The sequence below is a fragment of the Pseudorca crassidens genome, chromosome 1 (assembly GCF_039906515.1).
Source record: "Pseudorca crassidens isolate mPseCra1 chromosome 1, mPseCra1.hap1, whole genome shotgun sequence".
Classification (NCBI taxonomy): domain Eukaryota; kingdom Metazoa; phylum Chordata; class Mammalia; order Artiodactyla; family Delphinidae; genus Pseudorca; species Pseudorca crassidens.
Genome location: NC_090296.1, coordinates 73,793,089 through 73,819,939, shown reverse-complemented (window position 1 = coordinate 73,819,939; position 26,851 = coordinate 73,793,089). Strand labels below are relative to the sequence as shown.

The 26,851-nt window shown below is 41.0% G+C and overlaps 1 protein-coding gene across 2 annotated transcripts; it reads right to left on the bottom strand.

The window, feature by feature from the left end:
- Window positions 1-7,080: 7,080 nt before the first annotated feature.
- On the bottom strand, window positions 7,081-12,184 carry CTSG (cathepsin G). Of its 2 annotated transcripts, none has more exons than XM_067746657.1 (6): window positions 11,816-12,184; window positions 11,209-11,324; window positions 10,324-10,471; window positions 9,740-9,875; window positions 9,337-9,591; window positions 7,081-7,353 (listed from the first exon to the last, which is right to left on the bottom strand). In XM_067746657.1, exons 2-6 carry the CDS (start codon window positions 11,261-11,263, stop codon window positions 7,195-7,197), a joined length of 753 nt encoding a protein of 250 aa, XP_067602758.1. In that variant the 5' UTR covers window positions 11,264-11,324; window positions 11,816-12,184; the 3' UTR covers window positions 7,081-7,194. The 2 variants fall into 2 exon arrangements, with proteins under 2 accessions (XP_067602758.1, XP_067602682.1); XM_067746581.1 differs by lacking the exon at window positions 7,081-7,353 and adding an exon at window positions 8,578-8,889 and having other exon boundaries at window positions 11,816-12,182.
- Between the last annotated feature and the right edge of the window lie 14,667 nt (window positions 12,185-26,851).

Genomic DNA, 26,851 nt, shown 5'->3' with positions numbered 1-26,851 from the left:
TTTGGCATGTGTCCAAATTTTACTTAAGGAAAATATTCATGACTGTAGAAAGAAAAATTTTGAAATACACTGATAGACACTAACCATTAAAAACTACGAGGCCAGGTAGTGACCAACACAGCCATGTGGCGTGTTCTTCACAGGAACTGGACCCTGGTCTCCCAACTCCCAGCCAGCATTCTCTCAATCAGAATGTTCTGTTCTTCAACTGTATTCTCTTCCAGTCCCTCTGGCCATAGGGCCATTCAGCCTGCTGCTCTTAGATCTATTTGTATCACGGGACCAAGTGATCATCCCATCTGTTTCTTTGAAATGAAATCTCTCTCCTTGGGGCTTTCCAGTCATCCGTACGTCTCAGTAAATTGATAGTGTTTGACTAACCTGAGTTTCTTCTGGAATCTCTGTATCCTCTCTTGTGGAAATTCTCCTCAGAGCCTAAGGCTGGGACCTCCTAGACCAAGCCACAAGTTGAGTGTTCTCAAGCCTCATGCCAAACTCACCTGTCAGGCAATGAAGAATACCAGACCAGTGGGAGAAGATCCCATCCTCCACTCTAGGGAGTGGCTCCACTGAGGGTCAGGACGAGGGATGTGGTTTCTGGAGGCAATTCCGCAAATATTTCCTCTGCATCCCCATTCTTCTCAATACAGTGAGTTTTATAGAAAGGCCAGAGGGGGATGCCCAGGTGGGGGCAGTCACTTTTAACTGGGGCTCTTCTTTCCTTGAAAACAAGAACAGAGGCCCTCCCCAGGCTTCAGGCATCTTTCAGTTGTCCCAGATGCCGTCGATACTCCACCCAGATGAGGAAATTTGCTTCTCATTTCTTTCTTTAGCTTACAAAATGGCCAAAAGTATGGAGCGTTAGGCCTCTCTAGCGTACCTGTACATTCAGGAAAAGGTAGGAGGAACCTTGGCTTCAATTTGGTGGTCAGGGGCAGAGGATGAATTCAGGCAGGCTTGTTTGTGATGACTTGCCCCCTCCAGCTCTCCCTTCATCCCTTCTTCTTTTCTTACAGTCTCCATTTGTATAGGTTTTGTCTACTGCCTATTAAGGTGTAAGTGATAAATGAGGTATAAGACTGATGATATGACCGTGCTCAAGACTCTTGCATTTATTTAAGAATCTCTTGCAAATTCATAGCGACACAAAGTAGAATGGTGATTCCCAGGGGCTAGGGGGAAAGGGTAATGGGGAGTTACTGTTTAGTGGGTTCAGAGTTTCAATTTGGGAAGGTGAAAAATTTCTTAAGATGGTTAATGGTGAAGGTTGCACAACGATGTGCATGTACTTAATGCCATTGAACTGCACACTTAAAATTGGTTAATAGGTAAATTTTCCATTAGGTATATTTTACCACATAATTTAATTAGTAATTTAAACAGTAATTAAAAAAAAGAATCTTTTGCAATTCAATTGAAAAAAGCCCTAATGGTAGAAGATGTTATTTGGAGAAAGTGGTCAGCTACCTCTTCTGCACATGGACAGCACTGTTGAAGCTACTTTTCCCTTAAGAGCACTTAGCTTTCTAGATCAAGGAGAAGAGGCCCCATGTCTGAATGATGTCATAGACCCCAGAAGTAGCTCCATCCCAGCACTTCTCACATGTGGACATAACACAGAAGGAGCAGCTGTGGGAGAGAATGAGCCAGAGGTGCTATCTGAAGAGAGGGCTGGACTGGAAATAAAATGATGAGATCTAGGAGAGAAGGGAAGGAGGCATGGGGGAAATCTTGCCCATTCTTCTATGATACTTTATCCTACTTGGGGTTCACTGAGCTTCTTGGTTTTGAACATTAATGCTTCAGGGTTTTTTTTTTTCCCATCAATATTGTGAAATTTTCAACCATCTCCCCTGCTTCTGGGACTCCCTAAACATATGTTGCATGTAGTGTCCCACACATCTGACACCCTGTTCGTTTTCCTTCTTCCTTTTTTACTTCTGTTCACTGAAAAGTTCTGAAGCAATTACAAATTTGTTAGTGTTAACTTCACAAGAGCAGCCAGCTGCTCTTCTGGAAGGATCGCTAAGCTCAGACACAGGTGCCTTTTGCCCTGGGTCTGTGCAGCAGAGCTAGCTGTGGGTCAGGTGAGATAGGAGGAGGAGGGGAGTGGAAGGAGAGCAGAGACAACGGCTGATCGCTATTACGTGCATCCATGGGGAACCCTGGAAGAAGGGAGGCCTGAGCCATGTGTGGGGTGGAAGTGTAGTCCAAGGTGGGGTCCAAATAGCTCAGAGGAAAACTGCCTATCAGAAAAATGTGAGAGCACTGCCAAATGCACAGGAAACCAGCTGCAGAAACTGTGAAAACTCCCATGGTTCTATGTGACAAGATTCGTTAAAATGATAAACACCTCCTTTGGGCTAAAATTATAGTCTATCATCGTTGATTTTCTGTACTTCCCAAACATCATAAATAATAGTTTATAGGTGCGTTAAAGACCAGTGTGTCAACACAGTTATTTAATAAATTACTGCAACATTGCTGAGCATACTTGTGGTTTGCAAATTGGCCGTGGGGAGGAGAGGTAAATTATCAAAGGTAAGAGGCAATATATCCCCTTTAAGGAACTGTCATTCTTGAGGCAGAGAATGAAAATGAGAAGATATATGTTCTACCTTGTGGGTAATGACTGAGCCAATGATGCAAAAACAGCTTAAACCTTATGTTCAGTTTGAGATAAGGTTCTAGAAGTCTTCTCATATCTGTACTAAATTATAAAAGAACAGATAGAAGTAATCTAAACTGTCTGGCTGATTGCCTGTATTCTAAGTAGAATCATAGCTTGGAACTTGCCCTTCTAAAGGCTGACAACTCTAAGCACCTGTGTGCAGAGAACTGCGTGAGCAAATATGCCTGGTTCCTCACCAGGAGCAAGGAGCCTTGGGGGGCAGAACATTTGCCCACATCATGGTCATCCCTGGAGCCCAGATTACCTGGGCCAGGTGGGAGAGGAGTGACCTGGAAAACTTAGAATGAATGACAAAGTTTGTTTATCCTCTTTCCGTCTCTACCTGATGCTTCCCAACTACTTTAATATTGGGGTCTTTTAAACCTTTGAAATATCAACAAGTTGAGAATAATACTGGCTTTATAAGGGCTACCTGGAACTGGACCACACAATAAACTCAGGTGCATTTGTCTGTCAAACCCCTCTTCTTAAACTCTCCTATTCTGTCATCACCTTATCTTCCTGGTACTCTCATCAATACCCCACCTCCACTTCATCCTCAATCTCTGGTCCTCACCCCCTTCCCCAACAGTTTGCAGTTGCCTGAAACTACCAAGAAATTGATGGATGGCTAGGCTCTTGGCTAATGTGTTTTAGGAAAGACTTTTTCTTGGTACTTTTGCATTTAGAACAACGACAAAAAACCTCTTCAGCTATCAAAAAAAAAACTCCGAAGCTCTGCAAAGAGTATAATTGGATAGTTGTATGCTTTTTTGTTTTTTTTTCTAGGAAGTAGACAGTTACCGAATGACAAACAAAAAGCACGGTGGGGTCAGATTTATGCTCTTGGAGGATTGAACTTAGAGGAAGGGGACACCATTTCTGATTAATGCCCAAACCCCCCAAAGCCCTTCCTCCATTCAGAGTTCAGGATTTTCTCTAGGTGAACGTGATCATGCTGACTACCAAGGGCCCAAGAATGGGGTTCTTGCAACACCCTCACCATACAGACTTTTCTGATGAAAGCTCATGTCTTGAGACTCAGTAGAACCAGGAGTAAATTGGTGGGCCCTGAGCCTGCCCTTTGAAACTCAGGATTGCAAAAACCTGGAAGGAGAAATCACACGCCACTGCAGGCCTGCTCAGCTTTTCAGAGAATATGCTGCTGCTCCTGTGCTTAGTGGCCAATCTTCTACCTCCAGGGCTGAAAGAGGTAAGTGACTCTCCCTATCCTCAGAGGCCTGGCTTATTCCAGCAGCAGCACTTCCCCAGTGCCCCAGCAAGACTATTGCTATGATTGTTCCTTGCCTCAGTCCGTTCCCAGAAATTTGCTAAACCCCAGACCTGCCACTGGGTATATAGTGCACAGATTACAGGAAAGACTCCCACGGAGACCTGGTGGGTCTTCTCCTCTCCATAGGTCACACCTTGGCACATGGAAAGTTACTTATAATTAGGATGGCACAGGATCCTGGTGTGGAGGGAAAGCTGAAAATGAGGCTTATAACTTCCCATTCTCCAAAGCTAAGAGTGGGTTCCTCTATCCCAAGAGCTATTGTCTAGACCAAGAATGAAAGAGCTATCTTACACTGTTTCCTAGATGTCACCTTCTCACTCTCCCCACTTTCTTGAGGCACCCTGCTCCACCAGGGCGGATATATCCAGAACCTAAGTGGGCCTCTCAGTGTTGCCTCACCACTGATCATGGCCCTAATGGAAGCTGGCTTCCACCCAGGCCCCCTCCTCCCATTTCCCAACCTCACTCTGATTTCTAATCCTGTACAGGTGTTCCTCTTTATCTTGATGGCTAAATTCCTTAAAAAGATAAACCTGTGCTGAGGTTCAGGCTGCATTAGGACCAAAAGCAATTTGGGGGACTGTTCATTCACTTATCCAACAAGTATTTGTGGGACATTTACTATGTGCCTGACTCATGATGGGGGAGAAAGAAGCCAGAGCATTCTGCTCCATGAGCTCAAATTTTCAGGGTTTAGAAACCAGTCTCACCTGGAAGTAAGCAGGACACAGGGGGTCTGAAAATCTCAGGGACAAAGAAATAACCAGGGTAGGTCAGAGAGATTTATTTCCAGGTCTTCTAGATGGTTTATCTGGAAGACAGATCCCTTCCCCTTCACATGTATTTGAAGTGCTCCAGAACAAGGGCTGAGCTCCTCATCTCTACAGGGAGATAAGAGCTAAGCAAGGAAACAGGTCATGCTGCCAGCCCGCCATGCTGCCCAGGGAAGCCTGGAGCCCCCATCTCATTGTGCTGAGTCCCTGAAGACCACTGCAGACTATCCTCTGGACATCCCATTGTTTTAGGTCACCAGGCAGTGCCCGTCCTGTTTCCTATGAACAGAGAGATCCAGGGAAATTTTCTCTTTCAGGAGAGATCAAATGAGGCAGAAAGACCAGACCGCAAGCCCCACCCTACATGGTCTCTGTATGTTTCTATGACAACAAACAAGACTGGAGCAGATGTAGGGGTTTCCCGGCATAAGACAACTTCGTGTTGACTGCGGCTCACTGGGACAGAAGGTGAGGAGCGCAAAAGAGTCTTGTCTTTCTGGGAACCCGTAGTACCGTCCCAGGGCTTGTAACTCAGGAAGGTCCCTGAGCCGGCAGAGCCAGTGGCTAGTCAGTGGAGTCATCTGATCTGCTCCCGCCAGGGCAAAGTGAGTGTGGGATACTGGGGGGGGGGGGAGTGTTTGGAGAGAGGCCTGTTAAATTTACGGATGTCAAAACGGTTTAGTAATGTTTTGTATCCACAACAAAAAATCCACAACAAAACCGTGGATTGTAATGTAGCCTGGGAAAATTATACCTCTGAAAATTCAGTGGAAACTTGAAAAAGCAATCTTATGTTTTAAAATTAATTAATTAATTTATTTTTGGCTGTGTTGGGTCTTTGTTTCTGTGCGAGGGATTTCTCTAGTTGTGGCGAGCGGGGGCCACTCACTATCGCGGCCTCTCTTGTTGCGGAGCACAGGCTCCAGACACGCAGGCTCAGTAGTTGTGGCTCACGGGCCTAGTTGCTCCACGGCATGTGGGATCTTCCCAGACCAGGGCTCGAACCCGTGTCCCCTGCATTAGCAGGCAGATTCTCAACCACTGCACCACCAGGGAAGCCCTATTTTTTTAATTGAAGTATAGCTGATTTACAATGTTGTGTTAATTTCTTTTGTACAGCAAAGTGATTCAGTTATACATAAATACATTATTTTTTAAAAATATTCTTTTTCATAATGGTTAATCATACGATACTGCATGTAGTTCTCTCTGTGCTACACAGTAGGACCTTGCTGTTCATCCATTCCATATATAATATCTTACATCTGCTAAGCCCAACCTCCCACTCCACCCCTCCCCCAACCCCCTCCCCCTTGGCAATCACAAGTCTGTTCTCTATGTTTGAGTCTGTTTCTCTTTCGTAGATAGGTTCATCTGTGTCATATTTTAGATTTCACATATAAGTGATATCATATGGTTTTTCTCTTTCATTTTCTGACTTATTTCACTTAGTATGATAAACTCTAGTTGCATCCATGTTACTGCAAATGGTGCTATTTCAGTCATAAAAAAGAACAAGTGGTATTCTATTGTATACGTGTACCACATCTTCTTTATCCATTCATCTGTTGATGGACATTTAGGTTGCTACCATGTCTTGCCTATTGTGAATAGTGCTGCTATGAACATAGGAGTGCAGGTATCTTTTAGGATTAGAGTTTTGTCTGGATATATGCCCAGGAGTGGTACTGCTGGCGAAAAAGCAATCTTGATGGGTATCAGACTAATGGGTATTTTAGTTGTTCTGGGAGTCATGCCAACTAAAATCTTGAAATGGTTCACAATGTATTTGGAAGATTTCATCCACTTCTGAGAGTTTTTTCACATTTCTATAAGAAAGACATTTCCTTAGGCAGTCCTAGGCTGCCCTCTCTTCTCCAACCCGAGGTTCAGGTGGCTTTCCCCTGAGGCACCTACCATTTCCCAGACAAACTCAGACAACCATTATCAAGGTTACCAGACCTCACTTCTGTGACGTTGCTATAGTTATGACAAATCGCCAGTGGCTAGCTTCTTCTGACTCTGATGCTCTGCCCCAGGGCACAGGCACCAGGCCTCTGGGGGACCGGAAGTCTGCCTGAGCTATGGGGTCAGGAGAGAAGTTCCCGGTGGGGTTTCTGTCCATGAGCTTGCCATGGTTTTGTGACTTTCCAGACAAGTCAGTAGGGCTTCCAAGGCACAGGGGTGGAAAGTGGAGAAAGAAAGTGGGAGGAGTTGTGCTCTTTTCCTCTAGTTTTTGGTGTGCAAAATGGTTTCTTGCCAAAGATCTTCTGCTGCGGTTTACTTATCAGGGGAGGGTGCTGAGCTGTGAGAGGTGGTGGAAGTGGCTTCTGGGATGGTCATGAAGGGAATTGTCCTCTGGAGGTGAGCACGGTGAGGTCTGTAGAAACGTTTCTGGCAGGGCCGCTGGAGGCAGAGAGCTGCCTTGGAAGTGCTGACTGGCAGGGAGAGGCTTAGAGGAGAGTGGGTCTGCCCTGGGAGTTTCCTGGGGACTGAGTCCTGACCTGGGCGGTGCTCTGGGGCTCTAAGTAAATGTCACAGAGAGGAAGGGCTGGACGAGGGCTCTTCCACAGCTCTCTCCTCCCCCCTCCATCGTCAAGTATTCTTTCCACCTGCCAATGCAAACATTTAACAATGAGACTGTTTTCCCCCAGAACATACAAGCAAGAGAGAATTCCTATGGCTAGGTGGGAGCAAATATAGGAAAAATGACTGAGTAATTTCAAAGATGTATTATTGATTAAAATTTTGTTGATAAATGACTTACACTGAATGTTAGGCAAATGAGTTTCTGGCAAGAAATAGCTATAAAAGAATGATCAAATTTACCAAAGCATTTCTGCATATCAGTCGCTTTGACACGTGTTCAGTGATTATTCAAGATTACGGAAACTACAAAAATTCAGGTGGGAAATGTCACACTGCGAGGAGTAATTACCATTTTGATGAACAGAGAAGAACTTCCCAGCTGATTCTTTACAGTTACCTTGACGTGTTAAAAGCACGGTTTTAAACTATGTGACTTCAGAAATCTATTATTTGAATATAATATTGATGTATCAGTCATAAGCTAATCTTTAGTATAAAGTCAAGTTATTTTAGGCAACATACTGTATTGTATAATTTTAGAGTAACGAAACCAGAAGGAGACCCTCATCACATTGAAAATGAGAACATTGGTCTATAGTACAGTCAGGGCTGGTATGGGTAAAGGTTTCAGAAACTCTGGCTGTCCATAGACACTTGGGTAGCTCCCATCTCTTGGGCATTGTGAATAGCACAGCTTTGATATGGGTGTTTTGTTAGATATTTTTAAGAAAGTAAATTATTTTTTTTCGTCTAGTACTTGTATGGATTGATTTTTTTACATTTAGATCTTTGATCCCATCTGAGTGTTATTTCGGATTATGATGAGAAGTGTGGACCCAACTTTATCTTTTTTCCCCAATGATTCTCTATTTTGTTTCAATGTCGTCCATTAAAAGTTAATTGTTTCTCAGTGATTTGAGAATTGTTAACCATATGTTCAACTGGGCCTTGTATGGAATTTCAATCATCCCTTTGATCTGCCTGTCCTACCCATGCCAGCGGCACACAGTTTTGGCGTACACTTTAATACCTAAAGGAGAGTCTCTGGTAGGGTGGAGAATAAGGAGCCTTACTCTGGGAAGAGATAGGTCCTTCCATCACTCCCCAGAGCGGGTGGAGGGGAGATGGAGGAATGCATGGCTTGGAGGAGAGAAGAAGCTCACCCTGACTCCCAGGATGGGGGCGACGGGGATTCACTTGTCCTGGGGAAGAGACCCCATTTTCCTGGAGGAGCTCACACTCAGTCCTGGCACACATTTGCTGCGTATTGAATCATGTTTAATGAACAAATGAGGAATCGGTTATTTCCACTCTAGATGTGGATGTTTACTAAGGCTCTGGGAACCGCCCTGGATCTGGGCTCTGCCCCAGAGAAGGGGAGTCAGTGACAGGGGGTGTCACTCCAGCCCCCACTCTTTGAAGCGTCTCATCGTTCTCCGTATCCAGGGCAGGAAGCTGGAAATCCTGGTGAAGACTGCTGGAGGAGTCCCAAGCCTGTTTCCGTAGGAGACGATGCCCTGGGCCACGTTGTTACACACAAGAGGGCCACCGGAGTCCCCCTGTGGGCAAGCAGAGGAAGGGACACTAAGCCGGGCCTCCATTCTCCAGGCCTCCCCCCTCCTGAGGCCCTATGGCCCTCCCTCAGAGAAGACAGGCGTGGGTGGGCTCCTTCCACTGCTGGCTGTGTGTGAGATGGGAGGCGGAAGGGGAGCAGAAGTCGAGCTTCTGGATTTTTCCATCACTGGGCTTCAGCCCTGGCTATGGTTATTCTCCAGAACAACCCAGGCCAAGGTACCTTCACCGGCCCCAGGAAAACGCTGCACATGTACGCCCTGTGTCTGGTGCACCTGCTATTCCCCCAGAGATCGGATTGACGGGGTAAAGTCCCCCACCTCACTCTGCTCTGGGCCCCAGACTGAGGCCATGGGGATGTAGTCTGTCCCCACTGCCCAGTCTGCCCACGTCCCTTTGTCTCGGACAGTGTCGGCAGATGCCCGTGGTCTTACTCGGAAGGCGGATTTCCTCTCTCTTGGGTCGCCCACACAAATCTGTGTTCGGCCAGTGTAGACCATGAAGCGTCTACGGCACTCCCCATTCCTCTGCACTGTCAGCTGCACGTCTTGGAGCGTGTCTGTTCTCCTGTTCAGGCCGAGAAGGCCCCAGCCGGCCACGGTGCACAGGGTCCCAGGACTCAGCCTGCCCTGGGTCTGCGGCAGAGCCACCGGCCTCACAGCTTGATTACGTCTGACTCTGCTTCTCAGCTGGCAGGAAGCATGCAGGCACTCAGGGACTGTCTATGCCATGCTCACCCCATGCCTACCACCACCCTGGGAGTCTGCTCGGCTTCCCCCTCCCTGGTCCCCCAAGCTGGGAGGGAGCCGCCCGGGTGAAGTACCAGAGGGTCGGTACCTGCAGTAACATGATGTCATTCTGGTGGTTCCGCTGATTGTACCCGCGGTGGGGGATGGCTCTGAGCACCGGTATGCGCTGCTGAGTCCCTTCCAACCTGCTGATGTTGTGGGCCCCCAGGATGACACTTATTTGTCTGCAAAGGAAAGGGAGCCTAGAAGTAGGTCTGAGCTGCAGGAACTGCACTCCCCGATGCAGGTCACGTGACAGCCCAGGGTGGCGAGACCTCAGCCAAGGGAGGTGGGGACAGGAGGGCTCTGGCACTGGGCTCTATGCCCTTGGTCTCCACAGCCTTGAGCTGTGGGTGGTAGGAAACTCAGTGACCTTATATTTGGCCTCCCCTACAATAAAAAAGGAGCTTGAATTCATATTTTGAGCCCCAATGCGTGCCTTCCATCTCCCCATCTTGCTCTTTTTGATCAGGTCCTCCTTTCTCCCCATTTACAATGGCCTGCTCCCTGCTCCCCAAGCCCTAGCTGCTCTTTTTTCACCCCTTTATTGCTAGAACCCTGCTTTCAATGGCTCCTCTCATGAAATCTTCTGGACCTGCTCTGCTGGTGCCCAGAAGCCCCTTAGTGACTCACCTTCCCGAGCAGTGAGCTGCTGTCATCACAAAGTCTTCTCGCACCAGAAATCCCCCACAAGTGATCAGACCCACTGGTGTCTGGATCTGAACATATGCCATGTAAGGGTGGGAATGGGGCCTGGCCTCTTGGCCTCCGATGATCTGCCCTGGAAGGAAGCATTAGGCACTTATCTCTGCACTGACAGGTGTGTGGGCTTTGGCTTGGTGGCTCCAGAAATGTTAGAAGATGGCGAGGCAGGAGAGGTGCTACACGGGCCGGAGAAGCTGGTGGTTCATGAGAACTGGGTCTGCAGGGCACCAGCCTTGGGGGAAGCTCCAGGAGTCTGCAGGAAACGCTGCTGGCTCCCCATCCCAGCCTCAGCTCCCTCCCACCTCCCCAGAAGGCAAGGCCAGCTGCAGCCTCCCATAATGAGGAAGGTTCCTCTGCTGTGGGGATGGCAGATCCGGAGCCCTCTGAGCAGCCTCTCCCTGCAGTCCCGTGCTACTTTCTTCCTCAGGGAGTCTCCAGATCCCTGTGAGTCCAGCTCACGGCCAGCTCATGAATTTAAGGCTCTAAGGATGAGCCGGCGGGCCTGCTATTGCTGTATCTTTATCTCCTAGGCTCTGCCACAGGAGCTGCAGAATGAGTTCAGAGAGCATGTTTATATAGCAAGTAGTACGTGCCAGGACGACTCCAGGAATTTTATGTACACTGAGTCATTTAACTCTCATGTCAGCTCTCTGAGGTAGGCCTGACATAATTCCTGTTTTATAGATGATGGAGCTGAGGAACTCTGAACTCATACAAGCTGCCCAATGATACAGGGTTAGGGAGTGCCTGAGTGGTCTGGCTCCAGAGTCTATGGGATGGGGTTGGCCTCTGAGGATGGGGACGGTCACTCACCTGCCCTAGCCCTGGGAGGCAGGAGAAGGACCACCAGGAGCAGGAGTGGCTGCATCGTCCTGGGAAGTCTGCCCAGTCAGTTGCTGCTGGTCTTCCTCCTGCCAGACTTTGAGCCCCTGAAAGAGGAAGGAAGGGTGAGGGTGGGGGCTTGAGAATTTGCATTCCCATTCTCCTGCTGCTGTGCTAGGTTTCATCACCCAAGGCTGCCCAAGAGGCTTGCCCACTAACTGCCAGTGATGTGGGGGAAGATAGTAACCCAAGGCTTCAGCGCAATATTCTGCACAGCTGCTGAGTCATTACTGGCCGTGGAAATGGGAACCCAGGGCAACAGGGATGGGGACAGGGTCACTGTGTCCCAGAACCTCAAACCCACCTAATTCAGTAATCCCTACAAGCATCAAAGCTGGGAGCTCTCTATTTCCTCCTTCCTCTCCCTCATTGACTGGAGCCTGCATGTCTTCACCCTTTGGTCTTAGCCCCCTGTTGAGACCCTTGCTGCTCCCACTTCTTTCTAGAAGTTGTCATGCAGACTGAGTAGCTGTCTCTCCTGAGTGTGTGGAGGGCACTGCCAGAGAAAGGAAAGGGAAGAATGAGGCTCTCCACTGACCATTATGCTCTCAGGTCTCTTGAGCCCCAGCAAACTCTCAGTGAAATCCTGACACTGTGGACGACTTCTGTTCTCCTGCTTCCTACTCAAGGCAAAGGCCTTTATGTCCCAGAAGGTTCTCTGCATGCAGAAAAGGCCTAGTGACTTGATTTTGTTGCAAGCCATCAGACCCTGGTGGAAAAACATCTCAAATCCTATTCATCCATGGTATAAGAGTCCCATCAACCTAATCCCATCTCTGCCCCGGGGGTGATAGCTCCTAAGAAGGAGGTACGTCACTGCTGTGCTCCCCGTAACACATGAAGAAGTGGACCCAGGCATTCATCACTGAGAGAAAGGCACGGCAGAGTCCTGCAGAGTAACACAGTGGGCTGTGAGACACTCATAAAAATACTTAGAAGACTGTTGGCACAGAAAAACATTATAGTATGGTAAAATTTTTGCAAAAGTATCAGAATTGAAAACTAATACAATTCTCAGTCTTTTATGGATTGTGATAACCCACTTGAAAATCTTATGAAAGTTAAGGATCTCCTCCCTATATATAAATATACATCAATTATCACCAATTTTAAAGCTGTAAAGATCTTAATTCCTTCTCTATTACACTCTCAATGATTGCAACCTCATGAAATTTCTTCATGAATCTGAAAACTAATATCTAGAAAATGGAAAAAAAGCAAAAATAGTATGAGAGCTTTATTAGTGCCTTAGTATTTGGGTAAGTTTAATTTATTGTTACTTAAATTTTTAACTCTTAATTTTGTTTTAAAATTATTACTCTAACTTAAACAAAGGGGAAAGTAGAAACAACAGACTGCCCATGTGAAAAAAGAGGAGTAAAATATATGCTCCCAATGATCTGAATAGAGATGTGGATAGGGGATTTCATTAACAGTGACTAGGATTCCATGCCAATTTTCCCACTAGAAACAACCCAAAACAAAGCTGTTTAAAATGTATAAAAACCTTAGAAGTCTTGAAGAACTCCCAAAGCAAGAGAGATTATTAGGTTAAAACAGAAGGAATAATGGGAATCCAGCAGTAGCTATTATTATTCTGAGGTAATTTGCTGAACCCACAAAATTTGCACTTTTGTTTTGATGACCATATAAGGTGAGGGGTGTAGAAATGAAAGACCAAGACCCACACAAGCAGGTCTGGTCAAACCCTCCCCACAATAAGCTGGGAACTTAAAAGTCTACATGCTCAAAGTAACCAAAAAGAGGTATTGGGCTAGCTCTTGCAAATAATTTCGTGAAAGATTGTAATTACCTGGACTTTTTATGGACTCTCAAACATTGAACTGCCGTTAATGTGGTTATATCTTGTGTACCAAAGTACTTGGCAGAGTCAAATGTAAATCTAGAGGAAATTCACTTAATTCCGGAATTTGACACCTAAAAATTTATTTTTCAAGTTTAATGATAAACATATAGTCAAATGTAAACAGATCAACAAGCAAACAAAGATACAAGACACCATGACTAAGAAACAATAGATAAGAAAAGAGGGGGAAAAACCCGTTAATTATTGGGATAATATTATTAGTATAATAAAATACAGATCGAAAAACTTATTATGTTGAAATAAAAACAAACCTTAAAAGAATTCCAGGGAACATGAACCTTAAAAAAAGTGACATAACATTTGAAAGAGAACTAAATACGACTTTCAAAAGTGAAAAAATGAAAAACTAAAATTAAAATCTCAGTGAATAGAGTTAATAACAGTTTAGACAAAGATGAAAAGAGAATTACTAACCTAAAATAGTTCAGAGATCTTCCCGCTTAAGGAAGGAAATGAGCTGCCGACTGGAAGAGTGAGCAGCCTTACTCAGCATCAGAAGAGTGATCTAACAGAGCCAATCTGCAAGGACTGGAAAGTGAATTACAGCAGGAGAAAATCAGACTTCTATGCAGTGGATGCTGGATACATATTTAGAAGCCTAAGACGTGTAGCTAACAATGTCTTGGTGCTCCAGCCTGGTGTCAGGCCTAAGCCTCTGAGGTGGGAGAGCTGAGTTCAGGACATTGGACCACTAGAGACCTCCTGGTCCCATGCAGTATCAATCGGTGAGAGCTCTCCCAGAGATTTCCATCTCAACTTTAAGACCCAGCTCCACCCAATGGCCAGCAAGCTCCAGTGTTGGATGCCCCATGCCAATCAACTAGCAAGACAGAAACAAAACCCCACCCACTAGCAGAGAGGCTGCCTGAAATCATACTAAGTTCACAGACACCACAAAACACCCCCCAGGGCATGGCCCTGCACACCAGAAAGACAAGATCCAGCCCGACACACCAGAACACAGGCACCAGTCCCCTCCACAAGGAAGCTTACACAAGCCACTGAACCAACCTCACCCACTGGGGGCAGACACCAAAAACAATGGGAACTGCAAACCTGCAGCCTGTGAAAAGGAGACCCCAAACACAGTAAGTTAAAATGAGAAGACAGAGAAACATGCAGCAGATGAATGAGCAAGATAAAAACTCACCAGACCAAACAAATGAAGAGGAAATAGGCAGTCTACCTGAAAAGAATTCAGAATGATAGTAAAGATGATCCAAAATCTTGGAAATAGAATGGAAAAAATACAAGAAATGTTTAACAAGGACCTAGAAGAACAAAAGAGCAAACAAACAATGATGAACAACACAATAAATGAAATTAAAAATTCTCTAGAAGGAATCAAGAGCAGAATAACTGAGGCAGAAGAACAGATAAGTGACCTGGAAGATAAAATAGTGGAAATAACTACCACAGAGCAGAATAAAGAAAAAAGAATGAAAACAATTGAGGACAGTCTAAGAGACCTCTGCAACAACATTAAACACACCAATATTCAACTTATAGGGGTCCCAGAAGAAGAAGAGAAAAAGAAAGGGTCTGAGAAAATATCTGAAGAGATTATAGTTGAAAACTTCCCTCACATGGGAAAGGAAATAGTCAGTGAAGTCCAGGAAGCACAGAGAGTCCCATACAGGATAAATCCAAAGAGAAACATGCCACGACATATATTAATCAAACTATGAAAAATTAAATACAAAGAAAAAATATTAAAAGCAGCAAGGGAAAAGTAACAAATAACATAGAAGGGAATCCCCATAAAGTTAACAGCTGATCTTTCAGCAGAAACTCTGCAAGCCAGAAGGGACTGGCAGGACATATATAAAGTGATGAAGGGGAAAACCTACAACCAAGATTACTCTACCCAGCAAGGATCTCATTCAGATTTGATGGAGAAATTAAAACCTATACAGACAAGCAAAAGTTAAGAGAATTCAGCACAACCAAAGCAGCTTTACAACAAACGCTAAAGGAATTCTCTAGGCAGAAAACACAAGAGAAGGAAAAGACCTACAAAAACAAACCCAAAACAATTTAGAAAATGGTAATAGGAACAAACATATCAATAATTACCTTAAATGTAAATGGATTAAATGTTCCAACCAAAAGACACAGACTGGCTGAATGGATACCAAAACAAGACCCATATATATGCGGTCTACAAGAGACCCACTTCAGACCTAGGGACACATACAGACTGAAAGTGAGGGGATGGAAAAGGATATTCCATGCAAATGGAAATCAAAAGGAAGTTGGAGTAGCAATTCTCATATAAGACAAAATAGACTTTAAAATAAAGACTACTACAAGCGACAAAGAAGGACACCATATAATGATAAAGGGATCAATCCAAGAAGAAGATATAACAATTATAAATATTTAGGCACCCAACATAGGAGCACCTCAATACATAAGGCAAATACCAACAGCCATAAAAGGGGAAATCAACAGTAACACAATAATAGAACCCACTTTCACCAATGGACAGATCATCCAAAATGAAAAAAATAAGGAAACACAAGCTTTAAATGACACATTAAACAAGGTGTATTTAATTGATATTTATAGGACATTCCATCCAAAAATAACAGAATACACTTTCTTCTCAAGTGCTCATGGAACATTATCCAGGATAGATCATATCTTGGGTCACAAATCAAGTCTTGGTAAATTTAAGAAAATTGAAAACATATCAAGTATCTTTTCCGACCACAACACTATGAGGCTAGATACCACTTAGAGGGAAAAAAAAAAACTGTTAAAATTACAAACACATGGAGGGTAAATAATACACTACAAAATAACCAAGAGGTCACTGAAGAAGTCAAAGAGGAAATAAAAAAATACCTAGAAACAAATGACAATGAAAACATGATGACCCAAAACCTATGTGATGCAGCAAAAAGTTCTAAGAGGGAAGTTTATAGCAATACAATCCTATCTCAAGAAACAAGAAAAATCTCAAATAAACAACCTAAACTTAAACCTAAAGCAATCAGAGAAAGAAGAACAAAACCTCCAATGTTAGCAGAAGGAAAGAAATCATAAAGATCAGATCAGATATAAATGAAAAGGAAATGAAGAAAACGATAACAAAGATCAATAAAACTAAAAGATGGTTCTTTGAGAAGATAAACAAAATTGATAAACCATTAGCCAGACTCATCACGAAAAAAAGGGAGAAGACTCAAATCAACAGAATTAGAAATGAAAAAGGAGAAGTAACAACTTACACTGCAGGAATACAAAGGATCATGAGAGATTACTACAAGCAACTATACACCAATAAAATGGACAACCTGGAAGAAATTGACAAATTCTTAGAAAAGTACAACTTTCCAAGACTGAACCAGGAAGAAATAGAAAATATAAACAAACCAATCACAAGCCCTGAAATTGAAACTGTGATTAAAAATCTTCCAACAAAAAAAACCCAGGACCAGATGGCTTCACAGGTGAATTCTATCAAATATTTAGAGAAGAGCTAACACCTATCCTTCTCAAACTCTTCTGAAATATAGCAGAGGGAGGAACACTCCCAAACTCATTCTACGAAGCCAGCATCACCCTGATACCAAAACCAGACAAAAATGTCACAAAAAAAGAAAATTACAGACCAACATCACTGATGAAAATAGATTCAAAAATCCTCAACAAAATACTAGCAAACAGAATCCAACAGCATATTAAAAGGATCATACACCATGATCAAGTGGGGTTTATTCCAGGAATGCAAGGATTCTTCAATATATGCAAATCAATCAATGTGATACACCATATTAGCCAGTTGAAGGATAAAAAACATGTGATCATCTCAATAGATTCAGAAAAAGCTTTTGACAAAATTCAACACACATTTATGATAAAAATTCTCCAGAAACTAGGCATAGAATGAACTTGACTCAACATAATAAAGGCCATATATGACAAGCCCACAGCCAACCTAGTTCTCAATGGTGAAATTTGAAACCATTTCCTCTAAGATCAAGAAGAAGACAAAGTTGCCCATTCTCACCTCTATTATTCAACATAGTTTTGGAAGTTTTAGCCACAGCAATCAGAGAAGAAAAAGAAGTAAATGAATCCAAATCAGAAAAGAAGAAGTAAAGATGTCACTGTTTGCAGATGACATGATGCTATACGTAGAGAATCCTAAAGATTCTACCAGAAAACTACTAGAGCTAATCAATGAAGTTGGCAAAGTAATAGGATACAAAATTAATGCATAGAGGTCTCTTGCATTCCTATACACTAATGATGAAAAATCTGAAAGAGAAATTAAGGAAACACTCCCATTTACCACTGCAACAAAAAGAATGAAATACCTAGGAATAAACCTACCTAGGTAGACAAAAGACCTGTATACAGAAAAGTATAAGACACTGATAAAAGAAATTAAAGATTATAGAAACAGATGGAGAGATATACCATGTTCTTGGATTGGAAGAATCAACATTGTGAAAATGACTGTACTACCCAGAACAATCTACAGATTCAGAGCAATCCCTATCAAACTACCAATGGCAGTTTTCACAGAGCTAGAACAAAAAAATTCACAATTTGTATGGAAACTCTAAAGACCCTGAATAGCCAAAGCAATCTTGAGAAAGAAAAACAAAGCTGGAGGACTCAGGCTCCCTGACTTCAGACTATACTACAAAGCTACAGTAATCAAGGTAGTAGGGTAGTGGCATAAAAACAGAAATATAGATCAGTGGAACAGGATAGAAAGCCCAGAGATAAATCCACACACATATGGTCACCTTATTTTTGATAAAGGAGGCAAGAATATACAATGGAGAAAGACAGCCTCTTCAATAAGTGGTGTTGCAAAAACTGAACAGCTACATGTAAAAGAATGAAATTAGAACACTCCCTAACACCATACACAAAAATAAACTCAAAATCGATTACAGACCTAAATATAAGGCCAGACACTATAAAACTCTTAGAGGAAAACATAGGCAGAACATTCTATGACATAAATCACTGCAAGATCCTTTTTGACCAACCTCCTAGAGAAATGGAAATAAAAACAAAAATAAACAAATAGGAGGTAATGAAACTCAAAAGCTTTTGCACAGCAAAGGAAACCATAAACAAGATAAAAAGACAACCCTCAGAATGGGAAAAAATATTTGCAAATGAAGCAACTGACAAAGGATTAATCTCCAAAATTTGCAAGCAGCTCATGCACCTCAATATCAGTAAAACAAACAACCCAATCCAAAAATGGGCAGAAGACCTAAATAGAAATTTCTCCAAAGAAGACATATAGATTGTCAACAAACATATGAAAGGATGCTCAACATCACTAATCATTAGAGAAATGCAAATCCAAACTACAATGAGGTATCACCTCACACCAGTAAGAATGGCTATCATCAAAAATCTATAAACAATAAATGCTGGAGAGGGTGTGGAGAAAAGGGAATCCTCTTGCACTGTTGGTGGGAATGTAAATTGATACAGTCACTATGAAGAACAGTATGGAGGTTCCTTAAAAAACTAAAAGTAGAACTACCATACGACCCAGCATCCCACTCCTGGGCCTATACCCTGAGAAAACCGTAATTCAAATATAGACATGTACCACAATATTTATTGCAGCACTATTTATAATAGCCAGGACATGGAAGCAACCTAAGTGTCCATCGACAGATGAATGGATACAGAAGGTGTGACGCATATACACAGTGGAATATTACTCAGCCATGCAAATAAATGAAATCAAACTATTTGTAGTAAGGTGGGTGGACCTACAGACAGAGTCTGTCATACAGAGTGAAGTAAGTCAGAAAGAGAAAAACAAATACTGTATGCTAACACATATATATGGAATGTTAAAAAAAAAAAGGTTGTGATGAACCTAGGGGCAGGACAAGAATAAAGACGCAGACGTAGAGCATGGACTTGAGGACATGGGGAGGGGAAGGGTAAGCTGGGACGGAGTGAGAGAGTAGAATTGACGTATATACACTACGAAATGTAAAATAGCTAGCTAGTGGGAAGAAGCTGCGTAGCACAGGGAGATCAGTTTGGTGCTTTGTGACCACCTAGTGGGGTGGGATAGGGAGGGTGGGAGGGAGACCCAGAGGGAGGGCATATAGGGATGTATGTATACATATAGCTTATTCACTTTGTTATACAGTGGAAGCTAACACAACATTGTAAAGCAATTATACTCCAATAAAGATGTTAAAAAAGTAAATAAATTAGTTCTGAAAGAAGTGTAAAGGATGGATCCCAGACAGGTATAAAGATAAAAAAATAGAAAATAGTAGAATTAGAAGGTTAAACATATGTTGAATTAAAGTTCTAGAAGAATGAGAGACAATGAGAAGAGGCAATATATAATCAGATATTGGCCGAGATTTTTAAAATAACTGGTGAAAAACTTTTAATTAGAGGTTAAAAAGATAAATCTCAAGCAAAATAATAAAAAGAAATCCATATCAAGAAATCATATGCAGAAACGTTAAGAGCGTCTAGAGAAAGAAAGGCAGATTACTTTCAAGTGACTGGCAGATCAAAGCTGAGTTTTCAACAGCTGCAGTGAGTGGATGCTACCCAGAAAGCAACATTTTCTTAGTCATTTGGGAAGATTTAAAAACACATCTTATAAATTGATTAGTAATGATATAGAATTTAAAATGGCTGATGAAAAAAATGAACACATATAGAACATCTTACCCAACAAAGGCAGACTACACATTTTACAAGCAGAGATGGATGTTGAGCACAGATTAGGCCATAGATTAGGTCTAAAAATGTTTAAAGGATTAAAATGATACATTATTTGTTATAGGCCACAATGAGTTTAAGCTAGAAATCCTTAAAAAGAATATGAGAAGAAAATCCTTATATTTTTAAAACTAGAGAAATAGACTGCTAAATACAATTGATAATTGAATGATGTGGGTTTGAACCACTTGGCTCCACTTATACACGAGTTATTTTTCTTTTTCTTTAAATTTAATTTTTATTTTATATTAGAGTATAGTTGATTTACAATGTTGTGTTAGTTTCAGGTGTATAGCAAAGTGATTCAGTTATACATATACATATACCCATTCTTTATCAGATGCTTTCCCATATAGGTTATTACAGATTATTGAGTAGTGTTCTCTGTGCTTTACATATGTCCTTGTTGATTATCTATCTTACGTATAATAGCGTGTATATGTTAATCACAAACTCCTAATTTATCCCTCCCCCCTCCTTTTCCTTTTGGTAACTGTAAGTTTGTTTTATACGCCTATGCGTGTTTTTCTGTTTTATAAAGAAGTTCATTTGTATCATTTTTTTTTAGATTCCACATATAAGTGACATCATATGATATTTGTCTTTCTCTGTCTGACTTACTTCACTTAGTATGATAATCTCTAGGTCCATCCATGTTGCTGCAAATGGCATTATTTCATTCTATTTTATGGCCGAGTAATATTCCATTGTATATATGTACCACATCTTCTTTATCCATTCCTTTGTTGATAGACATTTAGGTTGATTCCATGTCTTGGCTGTTGTAACTAGTGCTGCAATGAACATTGGGTTACATGTATCTTTTTAAGTTGTGGTTTTCTCTGGATATACGCCCAGGGCTGGGATTGCTGGATCATATGGTCATTCTATTTTTAGTTCTTGAAGGAACCTCCATACTGTTCTCCCTAGTGGTTGTACTGATTTACATTCCCACCAAGAGTGTAGGAGGGTTCCCTTTTCTCCACACCCTCTCCAGCATTTATTGTTTGTAGCCTTTTTGATGATGGCCATTCTGACTGGTGTGAGGTGATACCTCATTGTAGTTTTGATTTGCATTTCTCTAATAATTAGTGATGTTGCACATCTTTTCACATGCTTTTTGGCCATCTGTATGTCTTCTTTGGAGAAATGTCTATTTAGGTCTTCTGCACATTTTTTGATTTTTTTCTTGATATTTAGCTGCATGAGCTGTTTGTATATTTTGGAGATTAATCCCTTGTTGGTCACTTTGTTTGCAAATATTTTCTCCCATTCCGTGTGTTGCATTTTGTTTATGGTTTCCTCTGCTGTCTAAAAGCTTTTAAGTTTAATTAGGTCCCATTTGTTTATTTTTGGTTTGATTTTCATTATTCTAGGAGGTGGATCAAAAAGATATTGCTGAAGTTTATGTCAAAGTTTGTTCTTCCTATGTTTTCCTCTAAGAGTTTTATAGTATCCAGTCTTACATTTAGTTCTTTACTCCATACGAGTTTATTTTTGTGTATGGTGTTAGATAATGTTCTAGTTTCATTCTTTTACATGTAGCTGTCCAGTTTTTCCAGCACCTCTTCTTATTGAAGAGACTGTTCTTGTCTCCTTTGTCATAGATTAATTGACCACAGGTGTGTAAGTTTTTTTCTGGGCTGTCTATTTTGTTTCATTGATCTATATTTCTGTTTTTGTGCCAGTACCATAATGTCTTGATTACTGTAGCTTTGTAGTATGGTCAGAAGTCAGGGAGTCTGATTCCTCCAGCTCCTTTTTTCTTTCTCAGGATTTCTTTGGTTATTTGGGGTCTTTTGTGTTTCCATATAAATTTTAATATTTTTTGTTCTGGTTCTGTGAAAAATGCCATTGATTATTTGATAGCGATTGCATTGACTATAGATTGGCTTGGGTAGTATAGTCATTTTGACAGTATTGATTCTTCCAATTCAAGAACATGGTATATCTTTCCATCTGTTTGAGTAGTCTTTGATTTCTTTCATCGGTGTCTTATAGTTTTCCAAGTGCATGTCTTTTGCCTTCTTAGGTAGGTTTATTCCTAGGTATTTTATTCTTTTGGATGTGATGGTAAATGGGATTGTTTTCACGATTTCTCTTTCTGATCTTTCATTGTTAGTGTATAGAAATGCAAGAGTTTTCTGTGTATTAATTTTGTATCCTGAAACTTTACCAAATTCATTGATTAGCTCTAGTAGTTTTCTGATGGCATCTTTAGGATTGTATATATATAGGATCATGTCATCTGCAAACAGTGACAGTTTTATTTCTTCTTACCCAATTTTGATGTCTTTTATTTCTTTTCCTTCTCTGATTGCCATGAGTAGGAATTCCAAAACTATGTTGAATAATAGTGGCGAGAGTGGACATCCTTGTCCTGTTCTTAATCTTAGAGGAAATGCTTTCAGATTTTCCACCATTGAGAATGATGTTTGCTCTGGGTTTGTTGTATATGGTCTTTATTATGTTGAGGTAGTTTCCCTCTATGCCCACTTTCTGGAGAGTTTTTATCATAACTGGATGCTGAGTTTTGTCAAAAGCTTTTTCTGCATCTTTTGAGGTGATCATATGGTTTTTATTCTTCAATTTGTTGATGTGGTGCATCACACAGATTTATTTGCAGATATTGAAAAATCTTTACACCCCTGACATAAATCCCACTTGATCATGCTGTATGGGTCTCTTAAAGTATTGTTGGATTTGGTTTGCTAGCATTTTGTTGAGGATTTTTGCGTCTATGTTCATCAGTGATATTGATTTTCTTTTTTTGTAGTATCTTTGTCTGGTTTTGGTATCAGGGTGATGGTGGCCTCATAGAATGAGTTTGGGAGTATTTTTTCCTTTGCAATTTTTTTGGGAATACTTTCAAAAGGATAGGTGTTAACTCTTTTCTAAATGCTTGATAGAAGTTACCTGTGAAATCATATGGCCCTGGACTTTTGTTTGTTGGAAATTTTAAAATCACAGTTTCAATTTCAGTACTTGTGATTGGTTTATTCGTATTGTCTATTTCTTCCTGGTTCAGTCTTGGAAGATTGTACCTTTCTAAGAAATTGTCCGTTTCTTCTAGGTTGTCCATTTTATTAGCATATAGTTGCTTGTAGTAGTTTCTTCAGATCCTTTGTGTTTCTGTTGTAACCTCTTCTTCATTTTTAATTTTATTGATTTGAGTCCTCTCCCTTTTTTTCTTGATGAGTTTGGCTAGAGTTTACCTTTTCAAAGGATGAGCTTTTAGTTTCATTGATCTTTTTTGTTGTTTTCTTTGTCTCTATTTTATTTATTTTGGCTCTGATCTCTATGATTTCTTTCATTCAAGAACTTTGGGGTTTTTTTATTGTTGTTGTTCTTCTTCTTTCTCTAATTGCTTTAGGTGTAAAGTTAGGTTGTTTATTTGAGATTTTTGTTTTTTCCTCAGGTAAGATTGTTTTGCTATAAACTTCCCTCTTAGAACTGCTTTTGCTGCATCCCATAGGTTTTGGAACATTGTGTTTTAGTTTTCATTTCTCTCTAGGTATTTTTTGAGTTCCTCTTTGATTTTGTCAGTGATCCATTGGTTGTTTAATAACATATTGTTTAGCCTCCAAGTGTTTGTGGTTTTTTACAGTTTTTTTCTAATAGTTGATTTATGATCTCATAGTGTTGTGGTCGGAGAAGAAGCTTGATATGATTTCAGTTTTCTTAAAGTTACCAAGGCTTGCTTTGTGACCCAGCAGGTGATCTCTCCTGGAGAATGTTCCATGTGCCCTTGAGAAGAATGTGTATTCTAATGCTTTTGGATGGAATGTTCTATAAATATCAATTAAATCCATCTGGTCTAATGTGTCATTTAAGGCCCATATTTCCTTATTGATTTTCTGTCTGGATGATCTGTCCATTGATGTAAGTGGGGTGTTAAAGTTCCCCACTATTATTGTGTTACTGTTGATGTCTCCATTTATGGCTGTTAGCATTTGTCTTGTATATTGATCTGCTCCTATGTTGGGTGCATATATATTTACAATTATTTTATCTTCTTCTTGGATTGATCCCTGGATCATTATTAGTGTCCTGCTTTGTCTCTTATAACAGTCTTTATTTTAAAGTCTAGTTTATCTGATATGAGTATTGGTACTCCAACTTTCTTTTGATTTCCATCTGTGTGGAATACCGTTTTCCATCCCCTCACTTTCAGTCTGTATGTGTTCCTAGATCTGAGGTGGGTCTCTTGTAGACAGCATATATATGGTTCTTGTTTTTAAGAGCATTTTCTCTGTTAATTTATTTAAAACAACATACAATTAATTAAAGGGCAATTTTGACATTGAATTGTGGTTTTTCTTACATGTTGTTTTTTATAATTTACTTTCTCATATAATATTTTTTACATCTTTATTGGACTATAATTGCTTTACAATGGTGTGTTAGTCTCTTCTTTATAACAAAGTGAGTCAGTTATACATATACATATGTTCCCATATCTCTTCCCTCTTGCATCTCCCTCCCTCCCACCATCCCTATCTCACCCCTCTAGGTGGTCACAAAGCACCGAGCTGATCTCCCTGTGCTATGTGGCTGCTTCCCACTAGCTATCCATTGTACGTTTGGTAGTGTATATATATCCATGCCACTCTCTCACTTTGTCACAGCTTACCCTTCCACCTCCCCATATCCTCAAGTCCATTCTCTACTAGGTCTGTGTCTTTATTCCTGTCTTACCCCTAGGTTCTTCATGACTTTTTTTTTTTTCTTAAATGCCATATATATGTGTCAGCATACGGTATTTGTCTCTCTCTTTCTGACTTACTTCACTCTGTATGACAGACTCTACATCCATCCACCTCATTACAAATAGCTCAATTTCGTTTCCTTTTATGGCTGAGTAATATTCCATTGGATATATGTGCCACATCTTCTTTATCCATTCATCCGATGATGGACACTTAGGTTGTTTCCATCTCTGGGCTATTGTAAATAGAGCTGCAGTGAACATTTTGGTACATGACTCTTTTAGAATTATGGTTTTCTCAGGGTATATGCCCAGTAGTGGGATTCCTGGGTCATATGGTAGTTCTATTTGTAGTTTTTTAAGGAACCTCCATACTGTTCTCCATAGTGGCTCTACCAATTCACATTCCCACCAGCAGTGCAAGAGTGTTCCCTTTTCTCCACACCCTCTCCAGCATTTATTGTCTCTAGATTTTTTGATGATGGCCATTCTGACTGGTGTGAGATTATATCTCATTGTAGTTTTGATTTGCATTTCTCTAATGATTAATGATGTTGAGCATTCTTTCATGTGTTTGTTGGCAGTCTGTAGATCTTCTTTGGAGAAATGTCTATTTAGGTCTTCTGCCCATTTTTGGATTGGGCTGTTTGTATTTTTGTTATTGAGCTGCATGAGCTGCTTATAAATTTTGGAGATTAATCCTTTGTCAGTTGCTTCATTTGAAAATATTTTCCCCCCTTCAGAGAGTTGTCTTTTGGTCTTGTTTATGGTTTCTTTTGCTGTGCAAAAGCTTTGCAGTTTCATTAGGTCCCATTTGTTTATTTTTGTTTTTATTTCCGTTTCTCTAGGAGGTGGGTCAAAAAGGATCTTGCTGTGATTTATGTCATAGAGTGTTCTGCCTATGTTTTCCTCTAAGAGTTTGACAGTTTCTGGCCTTACATTTAGGTCTTTAATCCATTTTGAGCTTATTTTTGTGTATGGCATTAGGGAGTGATCTAATCTCATACTTTTACATGTACCTGTCCAGTTTTCCCAGCACCACTTATTGAAGAGGCTGTCCTTTCTCCACTGTACATTCCTGCCTCCTTTATCAAAGATAAGGTGACCATATGTGCGTGGGTTTATCTCTGGGCTTTCTATCCTGTTCCATGGATCTATATTTCTGTTTTTGTGCCAGTACCATACTGTCTGGATTACTGTAGCTTTGTAGTATAGTCTGAAGTTAGGGAGCCTGATTCCTCCAGCTCCGTTTTTCTTTCTCAACATTGCTTTGGCTATTCAGGGTCTTTGTGTTTCCATACAAATTGTGAAATTTTTTGTTCTAGTTCTGTGAAAAATGCCAGTGGTAGTTTGATAGGGATTGCATTGAATCTGTAGATTGCTTTGGGTAATAGAGTCATTTTCACAATGTTGATTCTTCCAATCCAAGAACATGGTATATCTCTCCATCTATTTGTATCATCCTTAATTACTTTCATCAGTGTCTTATAATTTTCTGCATACAGGTCTTTTGTCTCCTTAGGTGGGTTTATTCCTAGATATTTTATTCTTTTTGTTGCAGTGGTAAATGGGAGTTTTTTCTTGATTTCACTTTCAGATTTTTCATCATTAGTGTATAGGAATGCCAGAGATTTCTGTGCATTCATTTTGTATTCTGCTACTTTACCAAATTCATTGATTAGCTCTAGTAGTTTTCGGGTAACATCTTTAGGATTCTCTATGTATAGGATCATGTCATCTGCAAACAGTGACAGCTTTACTTCTTCTTTTCCGATTTGGATTCCTTTTATTTCTTTTTCTTCTCTGATGGCTGTGGCTAAAACTTCCAAACTATGTTGAATAAGAGTGGTGAGAGTGGGCAACCTTGTCTTGTTCCTGATCTTAGTGGAAATGCTTTCAGTTTTTCACCATTGAGGATGATGTTGGCTGTGGGTTTGTCATATATGGCCTTTATTATGTTGAGGAAAGTTCCCTCTATGCCTACTTTCTGCAGGGTTTTTATCATAAATGGGTGTTGAATTTTGTCGAAAGCTTTCTCTGCATCTATTGAGATGACTATATGGTTTTTCTCCTTCAATTTGTTAATATGGTGTATCACATTGATTGATTTGCATATATTGAAGAATCCTTGCATTCCTGGAATAAACCCCACTTGATCATGGTGTATGATCCGTTTAATGTGCTGTTGGATTCAGTTTGCTAGTATTTTGTTGAGAATTTTTTCATCTATG

Bases quoted from the DNA above. Each gene is read 5' to 3' on its own strand.
- CTSG (XM_067746581.1), bottom strand. From the start codon at position 11,263: ATGCAGCCACTCCTGCTCCTGGTGGTCCTTCTCCTGCCTCCCAGGGCT. The intron at 10,472-11,208 runs GTGAGTGACCGT...GCTTCCTTCCAG, and splicing joins GCCTCCCAGGGCTAGGGCAG to GGCAGATCATCGGAGGCCAA. The intron at 9,592-9,739 runs GTACCGACCCTC...GCTTCCTGCCAG, and splicing joins ATGACATCATGTTACTGCAG to CTGAGAAGCAGAGTCAGACG.